Genomic DNA, 10,725 nt, shown 5'->3' with positions numbered 1-10,725 from the left:
ACCTTAAATCAATCTATTAGCCGCAGGATTAGCGTCTCCGTAACGGCGGGCTCCTGAGGTCAGCGGGGAAGAATCGGATAGCAGCATAAACAAGCATTGCTGGATGATGGTAGATAAGGGCCGTGGTTGGTCAGATTACATCTGGAGTGTGTCTGGGTGTGTGTGTGTGTGTGATGTGATGTCACATAAAGACTCCCATTCAGTGGCGCACACTCACACACAGACCCCCCCCCCCCCCCACACACACACACACACACAGACCCACACACACACACACACACACACACACACACACCCACATGTCATAAAGACCCACAGATACCGCAATCCTGTCACAGAACGGATACACGTGTCACTGGCCATAACTCAGAGCCCTGTTAGCCAAAATCCCTCAGACCCCTCCCACCTAGCGGGTTAACCCCCATCACAAGACATACGGTCTTTTCATGAGATCCCCGCCGCAGTGACAGTTTTTAACTGTGATTGGTCAACTCCCCCTGTTGAAAGACGCTGTGATTGGTGGATGGACGTGTCTGCCTGCTGAGCGGTGGCTTCCTACTGTGTCCTTCCACGATCTGTGCATCTTTTCGGGATGACAGATCGTGTCTGACGAAACCAATTACAAAACAGGCGTTGTGACAATTCATTTTCCGCCGCCCGCGCGTAATCCATCCTTACACTTACAGGAACAGGAAGTGACACGCATGGCACGCAGCGGGAGCCTTCACAGGAAGAATCAGGGGGAATGATGTGGAGTTGCGATCTGAATGTGAAACTCCCAATATGTGTCTGCTGGTTTATTGAGGGATAAATGAGCTGAACAAAGGGGCTCAGGATTTAGGTTTCCTTGGTTTGTGATTGTGATATCTGTGAATATCTGGAGATACTGTGAAAGTGATGAGTTTGTGACTGTTGTGATGTGTTATTTCGACAATGCCACTGATGTTTTTGTATTGATCACCAGGGAGACATCGCTGAGCTGCTGAGCGTAATCCAACATGTTAAAATGCTATATATAGCCCAGTGTAAACCTACTCTGAGAGTACACACACACACACACACACACACACACACACATCCACACGCTTCATGAATACTGTCCCACAAAGACATATTGACATATACACATGTTTATATTTACTATAACTATTACCATGAACGTGAGATCATGCTTACTCCATCAGACAAACATTGGCAGTCCCACAAACGCACGTACGCGCACACACACAAAGACACACAAACATGCACGCTTAACATGCACGTGTACATCAAATCACGCACATGCGTTTGGTTGGCTGTGTATGTTTCATTACTCCTGCGTGTACAGATCTGTGGATCTGAACCCTGACATTCTGTCGAGAACAGGGTTAGGTCAGGAGAAAACATAGGTTCACACCTTGGTCTCAGAGCCAGCTAGATGCCTGACAGATTGGCTTTTGGTCCTGGCCTGCACCACACGCTGTCTGGGAACAATTACTGATCTTCCCATAATCCTCCTCCCTTTCCCTTCCTCCATCTCTCCCTCTGTCAGTTTCCTTCTCACTCAGCTTGTTTACTTCTCCTCCCTGGCTCTCTCTGTCTTTCCCTGGCTCTCTCTTTCTGAGAGAATCTGAATCTCTCTCTCTCTCATATTGTTCTCATGTGTTTATCATCACCACTTTCCTTCTGTCTAATCCTGGCTCCTGCTCCTGTCTCTCTCCCTTTTCCTCGCTCTCCTTTCCACCTCCCTCTCTCTATCTCTCTCTCTCTCTCTCTCTCTCTCTCTCTCTCTCTCTCTCTCTCACCCCACCTCACTCTCCTCGACCTTCATAAACTCAGCTGGCTTGACCATCATGCCCATCTTCTGTTTCCAGTTGCCGTGGTTATGTAAGCCAACCCAGTCCTACAGAGTTACAGGTCAGACATAACAAACAGCCGTTGAGGTAACCACCGGAACGTTCTCTAGAAAAACCATCCGGCCAATCAAAAGGCCATACGCTGGTACTCAGCCAACCACGAAGAGGTAGAGGTAATCAATCAGATTGCATATTGTCTGTCTTGTTGTAATTGCTGCTCCTCTGCTCTTTTCTGTCCGCTCATCTCCTCCCCCCAACTTTCTTCTTACACCTCCTTTTTTCCTCTCTGATCTACCACTGTCTTATGAAAACACACACGCGCACATATGTACTCCCTACATTATCACCTCCCTACATTACAAGAAGTAACACAGCCCAGTTGTTTAATGAGCAGATGACATCACTTCCTGCTGACGTTCGAGTCTGACCGAAGGAGCCACCGAATGTGATCCTTCGGTGACAACATCATCCGTCTGCTCACCCCGAGACATAAACACACACACACGCACACACACACACACACACACACAAACACCTTCACACGCACAATCACCCAACCAGGTCAAGGCCAGGATGCTAAATCACCATGATTTACAGGAGCAGCATCGAGTCATGTGGGACGTGAAAGAGAAATGGCAGGGGAAAAAGAAGCCTGTGTGTGTGTGTGTGTGTGTGTGTGTGTGTGTGTGCGTGTGTGTGTGTGTGTGTGTGTGCGTGTGTGTCGTGCGTTTGTGATGATTGTATATTATTATTAATAACATGCTGACAAAACCAACATTTCGCAGGATTCTACAATTACTATGGATCGATTGAGCAAACGCTTTAATCCAAAGCGATTGGCAGTGAATTTTAGAGATAGATCATGAAGGAGCAGGTATGGGGTTATGACATCAAGGATGCACACCAGTAGCCAGAGGACACTGGGGATCAAACCCAGAAGGATTCTTCTTGGATTCAAACAAACTAACTGACCACAGTATACTTCCACCCATGCCCATGGTAGCAATAAATCAACTGAGATGAGGTGTACTTTATTAATCCAAGATTGGACATAAATATATCCCCATCACCACCGGTAGCAGTATGGCAGAAACCTCTCTCTCTTTCTCTCCCTCTCTCTCTCCCTCTCCAGCTCTCTCTCTCCCTCTCTCCCTGCATCTCGCTTCCTCTCTCTCTCTCTCTCTCTCTCTCTCTCTCTCTCTCTCTCTCTCTCTCTCTCTCTCTCTCTCTCTCTCTCTCTCTCGCTCTCTCTCTCTCTCTCTCTTCCTCTCTCTGCATTTCTCTGCCTCTCTCTCCCTATCTCTCTGTGCATCAATCTCCCTCCCTCTCTCTCTTTCTCCCTCTCTCTCTCCCTCTCTCTCTTCCTCCCTCTCTCTCCCTCTCTCTCTCTCTCCCTCTCTCTCTTCCTCCCTCTCTCTCTCTCCAGACCAGAGGTGAATATCAACATCTTCTCATGGTTATTTATTCTTCTACTAGCGGTGTGTGATCTGCAGACCACTGCATTCAGATATCATATCTTCACACAGGGACACACACAATACTACACACAGCTACTACAAAGACACAGATATACACCACTTAGCCTTACTGGGCTCTGAATGGCTTTAGACCACACACAGACACAAAGACAACGCATATACACACACACACACACACACACACACACATGCGCAGGATAAACGCAGGTAAACGCTGCTAAGCAGTAGCAGGTCACTGCATTATTAATGTCTCTCTGCCACGTTTAGCATCTCAACTTGATAGCTCCCTCTCAGCACATTCCACCCGACACACACATACACCTACACCTAGCTCACACACACACACACACACACACACACACACACACACACACACACACACACACACACACACACACACACACACACATACAAACCCACACAAACACACACACACTCACACAAACACACTCACTCTCACATACACAAACACCCACACAAATGGAATCACACGCATACACAGACACAGATAAACACAGACACACAAAGACTCACACACACACACAAATGCTAAATATTATATCAATATATAAATTCCCACAAGCGTCTGCTTTCCATCCAAACTGAAGCACACACATACAAACTGAGGAGAACAACTTCTGCATTCCCCAATAAAGACTATTTCCAAGAGCACACAGACAACAAACACACACACACATACACACAAGTCTGCAAACAACAATATCTCAGAATATGCACCTAGATTTCGTACATTTATTGCCCTGAAATGCAAATGATTTGACCTTGTTTTAAAAGAGCTGATACAGATTATCTCTTCATGAAAGCAGGGAGATTGTTTTCCTCTGAAGAGACACTTTCCAGCCTGTCACAACACGTTTGTTTCAGAAAATCTTGTTAATGCTACTGGATATAAAATACATTCACTGCTATTGGCCAGAGCTTTAGATCAATAAAAGCATTTGTGTGTGTGTGTGCATGAGCATGCGTGCGTGCATGCATGTTTGCCTTTTTGTGTGTGTGTGTGTGTGTGTGTGTGTGTGTGTGTGTGTGTGTATGTTGGTCTAGGAATGCACATTAATGGCTGTCTAGTAAAGAATAGGATATCAGGACTACAGACGTGCTATCTGCGAGGCACAGAAATATGTGCAGGATTGGGCCTGAGGTGGATTGCTCTAATCAAAGCTGAATACCGTTAAGACATAGAAACAGGGAGCAGAGAAGGGGGGGAGAGGGGCAGGAGGAGACGAGGAGGAGAGGAGTGGAAAGGAGGTGAGGAACAGAGGGAAAGAATGAAGGGAAGAGGAGAGGAGGAGTGGCAGAAAGAAGAAGAAAGAGGGGAGAAAACCAGGCCAATACATCTGTCTCTCATCAGTTGGAAGGAGAAAGTCTGCGACAGACCAACGCACACACACCCACACATAAACTACCACACACACACACACACACACACACACACACAGACACACTTTCGGTGCACGTACAGGTGTGGCTGGGTTATTGACCAGGTGCATTGCATTGAAAAAAACAGAAAAGGTGAGAGGGAAGTAATGAGAGAGGAAGGGAGAGACAAAGAAAGAGAGAGAGACGGCAAGAGATAAGGAAGAAAGGGATCGGCAGATGAGGACATGGAAATAAAGACGTGGGAGAGGAGATTGGGATTGGGAAGGAGGGAAAAGGAGCGAGAAAGAAAGGCAGGGATAGAGATATGGAGCTTTAGAGGATGGGAGCGAGGGGCTAGGGCAGATCAGAGAAAGAGGTACAGAGATACTACAGGGATAGAGAGAGATTGGAAGAACAGAAAACAGAGAGAGAGGCATATTACGTTTCCCAAACTGGTCACCTGACACAAACATTAACATGGCCAATAGCCCACTGGACCCAATGCATTAAAACGATTCATATTAAAATAAATATTACTACACATCCCAACATGCACACAAAAACACACGGGTAGATTTATATGCAAGAACATACACCGACTGAATATTCCTAATTTGTTACAGTAATGACTTCATATAATTACTTCAGCCATTATCTATAGCAACACACATTACCCCCAGCCCCCCCTCCCAGCCCCCACTGACTCTCCCTCTCACACACTAATTACTTTGTCATTAGCATTGACCACTGAGGACGGCGCTAGCAAGCTAACAGCACTAGCATGCTAACCATTTAGTAATCACAAGATAACCCTCATTAGAACATGTCTGGACCTGCTAATATAGCCTTCATAATACTGAGAGGGGGGGGGGGGGGGGGGGGGGGGGGGGAGGGCTAGGGCGGCTGGAGAGAGAGAGAGAGGGATAGAGAACAGACAAGGAGAGAGTGAAGGAGGGGGGAGAGAGTAACAAACAGATGGAGGGAGGGGGAGAGAAAGAGAGGGGAAGAATAAGAGAGAAAGGGAGGAAAGAGAGAGAAAGCATGTGGGGGAGAAAAAGGAGGGGGAGAGAGAAAATTAGGGAGGGGTGAGGGCATAAGAGACAGGAGAGAGAGAGAGAGAGAGAGAGAGAGAGAGAGAGAGGACTGTAATTCTTATTTTATTAATTTAAATTATTATAGCAATTATGACTATCATTTTATTGCTGTTATTTACTAACAGTTATTATGTTTTTGCAAAAATTGATTTATTGAAAGGCCAATTAAACAATTGGAATTTAGAGAGAACAAGTGAGAGAAATAGAGAGAAAGAGACAAAAACAAATAGACCGACAGAGAGAGGGGATATTCAAGCAATGGTATATGCAGTACTTGTGTTATTGTGCGATTCTCTCTAAAACATTCAACAACCACAACATACTGGTGAAAACGTGTCACATCTGAATCATGAAGCCATGATTAGCCAAATGTATTCCATTGTAACTGGTTTCATAGAGCTTGAAACATGGGAGTCTAAGTGGTGTTAGGGGAACTTAAACACAACTCAACAAATGAATGTATAGAAAACAGAAAAACACGGCCAGTGTTGCTGTATGCCTAACGCCTGAAGACCGTTTTTACAGGTTAAACCGTTACGCATTACAGGCCTTACTTACAATAATGTGTTACCTAGGACCCCTGAAGGCTAACACCCTCTCTCACACGCACACGCGCGCACACACACACACGCACGCACACACACACGCGCGCGCGCACACACACACACACACACACACACACACAAGCACACACGCGCAAACAAAACATGCAAACACAAATTGAAAAAAAAACAATATCCGTTGAACGGGGTGTTACCAATGTTGTCAAACTGCAAAGCCGATTGAACTACGCGGGTGTACTCCATCGAGTCACACTTTCCGACTGGCCCACCGGCCTCCTGTCTGCTAATCCTGGGAAAGCGACTGGCAGAGCGCGGGTTGACACGTTCAAAGCGACCATATTAAAATTTCTTTCACAATGGGCTCCTTTCACGTTTTAGTGCCACACATCCTCCTCACGCCGATTCTCTCCTTACGGCAGCGTTCTGCAGCGCAGCACAGTGTTAACAGTGGTGTGTTTTCCCCCTCTTTAAATTCTCGCTCATACGGCTGCCGTGCAGGCCCACAAGCAGACGCACTCGCGCACGCACGCACGCACGCACGCATGCACAGTAAAACAGCCACCCTTGGCCTGTTGCGCAAAGTAGGATATCATAATCCGGACATGATGATCAAATTAACCTCAAAACATATTCCCGAGATAATAATAATATAGGCCTACAGGCCGGGTCCTCCGATTACATTTCAGGCTTGTTTTGATTGGTCTGTTAGAGAGAGAGACAGCTGGTACGGAGAGAGACCAGTTCTGTCCGCTTATCTGCCAGACTCTGCTGCGATCAAATCGAATAATGAGACGGGATCAAGAAGGGCGGAGAGCCTCTCTCTCTCTCTTTCTCTCTCTCTCTCTCTCTTTCTCTCTCTCTCTCTCTCTCTCTCTCTAGTTGTTTGTCTGACTTAGTTACGTGTTTGTGATTGTGCATGTGCGCTTGTACGCGCGCGTGTGACAATATGCAACAGATGAACAAGACGTCTGAAACGCGCAATGATTGTAATGTTGATCTTAATCGAATACGCCTGCGTGTAAAAAACAAAGTGAAATCAAATATCAAAAAAAAAAAGCGCCGCATGGCGACGAGGAGAAGAAACAAACGGACCATGGAGAAGAGCGTGTTTCAGAGCTTCATTCTACACACGGCGTGATGTGTGATCGCTTGAAATATGATGAGAGAGCGCTCCTTAAACACTTGATCGAGCGGCCAGCCTCCCTGAGGCTGGGTCCTGAGACCCACCAAACACAAGATCACACGTCGGAACAGACCGAAGAGCATCTCAGCAACACACTGCACCTCCGTGGCGACTTCACACACACTTATAGGAATACAGTGCGTAAACATTGCTTTCATCGGAGGATGCGGTCGGCCGGTGATCAGGTCGAGACTCTTGAGTTAAACAGTATAGGTGTTACGGTCTCTGCAGACGGCATCATCTCTCAATCCGACACGGACGGAGATGATAACGTCTGAATGATAACGCCGAGAACAGTCTCTGTCCCTCCTCAGAGGGATCGATGGCGGGATACGGGATGAGATCGGTAAATCTTAGGACAGATGTGAGATCTAGAGCTCGGATCCACTGGAGGGATCAGAGTTGTACTTGGACGTTTGTTTATTTGGGACGGAATGGACATTTATTCTGGACTCGTTTTCAAACCGAAATTGGAGGCTTAGAGAGAGACTAAAAAGTGAGTGAGAGATCGGATCGTTCTGTGAGGAAGAGAGGGAGAGACGGAGAGAGGGAGGGAGGGAGGGAGGGGGAGAGAGGGAGGATCGGAGGGAGAGAGAGAGAGAGGGAGGGAGGGTAGGGGTAAGAGAGGGATGTTCTCCAACGTCGGGATTTCACTTCGGTCGCCTTGAAATCATAAGGCAATCTGAGAGGGAATAACCAAACAATTCTAAAAGCGACTTGTATTCTCAATCTGAACGAAACACCAAACAGAACACAATTAATTTAACGAAACTTATAAATATTAAACAGAAGCCGATGTTTTTTCTTCTAACAGCCGTGAAACGCTTTATATTCGAACCAACACTGCGCGCAGTCTCGCTGGCCCAAACAGACCCGAGTGCTCTCCATTCGTTATAAACAGCACAACATAAAAAGCATAATTTGCCTAGGATAATATGTGGTCGATCACAGGTTGTCGGTGTGCGTTTATTCCCCTATTAATGTTCATCCTGTATGACCGGGGGGGGAGCGGCCGTCCGGGCGGCGGAGGAGTAGCACGAGGGGACGATAGACCCCGGGTAGAAAACAACAACAGGAGCCCCCCGTACCCCCCGGTTCACTGGATCACGGGTGAGCGGAGCCCGGTGTAGCGGTGTCAGAGTGCGGGTTGCCCTGAACCTGAGCCAGCCTCCCTGCTATACATGCTGCGAGTTCGTGTCCCCCCTCGGAAGAACAACATGACGCGCGCGTTTCTCCGAAAAGATCAGGAAAAAAACAGAACCCTATTTTATTATTCTTTTCAAACGACACTGCGAGCACGCAGACGAATAGAAACAACTACCCCGATAACATCCCCTTCTAGAAAGTACTTGTTTGGACCTTTTTAGCGGGCAAACCATTGCTATTAAGACCTAAATAAAATAGACTAAACCCTATATAAGAGCTATTAAGATATGTATAAGAGATATTAAGGCTAATATACGAGGTATCAATACCTAAATAAGAGATATGAATACATGAGAGTTAGGCTATTAAGGCCTATAAGGGGGAAAACCCAACGCTATTAAGAGCGGCCGGACGGCGGTTCATACAGCACCATAAGACCAACAGGTCTTCAATCCCAGTGGATCTGGTAACCCAGTCCCAGGGACCCCAGTCCCAGATCCACTGGGATTTAAGACCTGTTGGATGACAGAGGTGCGAACAGAGATCTAGAGGCGATAACCCCGCCGGCTCTGAGGTTAACGCAGAGGGAGAGGAGTTAACACCTTCCGGCCATGGCACAGACACACACACACACAATCGGCCCACCGCTTGGACTGGAATAAGACACAAACACACACTTAACAAAACTAAACTCAACTGAAGACATGACCGACACATGTCCATGTCCCTTCTTTTCATCCGTACAGACTAGAGATGGAAAAGTCACAACATTCCATTGAAATGTGGATTTTATAACGTGGTTTTGGGGGCGAGAATGCGCAATAACTTGAGAGATTAATCAGGCCAGAGGAATAAATTTGAAAGTGAAAGAGCAAAGCCGTTTTTCTAACTACCAATCTATGGGTTACATGTGAGTGTGAAATAACGAATGAAACCAAACTCACTTCCTTCCTGAGCGTCCACAGCACAGGGCAACCCCAGAGCCAGTAAACATCCACAGAGCCACAGGGATAAATCCATCTTTCCTGGAGAAAGATCCTCTTTCCCGGTGGACTGGGTCTGGGAGTCAAAGCCCCTCACTCTCTCTCTGCCCCCCGTCCCGGGAGCAGAAGCCGGGGTTGAGGGTTGGAAAGCACCCCGTATCGCTGGAATGAACGCAGTGGATGTTGCAAAAAACAAAAACTGTCTCTGTGTACCAAAGTCACTACCACCGTATTTTCTCCTCTTTTTTTTTTAGTCCCAATACAATTTTAAGATAGAAAAATCCATTCTGTGGATCAAAGTCTCACTCGGATTCAAACGTGTAGAGAAAACACTGTCCTGATGAGGAATAAGAAATAAAATAAACCCAACTTTACCCCCCAGAAAACAGTCTTGTCTCTCAGTCCAAGAGCAGAGGTCCGGTGAAAAGTGATAAGGCAGTTTCCAAGTCAGAGCTCAACCCCTTCTCTGGTCATTCCTCCACAAACAAACCAAACGCGACCAATAAGACGCGCAGTGATCAAATCACACTGAATTAAAAAAACAAGAACAAAAACATTCAACTTGAAGACCGTGGGTCGTTTCTGTTGCTGCGTGAAAAAAAAACACGAGCTGCAGGTCCGAGAGGAACGACCGTGTGAACTCCTAGCGCTGCAAAGCGGTCCGTTTACGTGCAGCTACTCTCTCTCTCTCCCTCTCTCACGTCCTTCCTCTCCGCTCTCCGTCGGATCAGTGGCAGCGAGTAGGAGGGCTCCTCAGTCCCCTCGTGCTCCGCGCGGCGTGCGTGCGTGTGTGTGTGTGCGCGCGCGTGTGTGTGTATCGCATTACAGTCCGCACATCGACACGCCTCCGTATAGCCCCGCTGATTAAATAGCAGTTTTAGTGCTCTCTCCCTCCCTCCCGTCCCCTCTCTCTCTTTCTCCCTCTCCCTCTCCCATCCCCCCCAATCTCTCTATCGCTCGCTCAGACTCTTTAATTTTACTCTCTCCTTCTGCTCTACCTATCATTCTTTCATTTTTTTTCCACATTTATCACTTCTATCAATTCGTCGTGACTCCTTGCTTT

At 47.0% G+C, this 10,725-nt stretch overlaps 1 protein-coding gene across 4 annotated transcripts in view; it reads right to left on the bottom strand.

Moving 5' to 3' along the window:
* Positions 1–10,368, bottom strand: part of nrp2b (neuropilin 2b) — a gene marked incomplete at its 3' end in the record, with an annotated part of 87,117 nt that extends 76,749 nt beyond the window's left edge. For all 4 annotated transcript variants that reach the window (XM_079733028.1, XM_079733029.1, XM_079733030.1 and 1 more), the window contains exon 1: positions 9,624–10,368. In XM_079733028.1, coding sequence (XP_079589154.1) covers positions 9,624–9,699 — 76 coding nt within the window. In that variant the 5' untranslated portion in view covers positions 9,700–10,368. The remainder of the gene's footprint in view (positions 1–9,623) is intronic.
* Positions 10,369–10,725: the final 357 nt, after the last annotated feature.

Source organism: Pollachius pollachius (assembly GCF_949987615.1).
Source record: "Pollachius pollachius genome assembly, chromosome: 3".
Taxonomy (NCBI): Eukaryota; Metazoa; Chordata; class Actinopteri; order Gadiformes; family Gadidae; genus Pollachius; species Pollachius pollachius.
The sequence above is the reverse complement of the archived record's forward strand: the minus strand, read 5'-3'. Positions and strand labels throughout refer to the sequence as shown.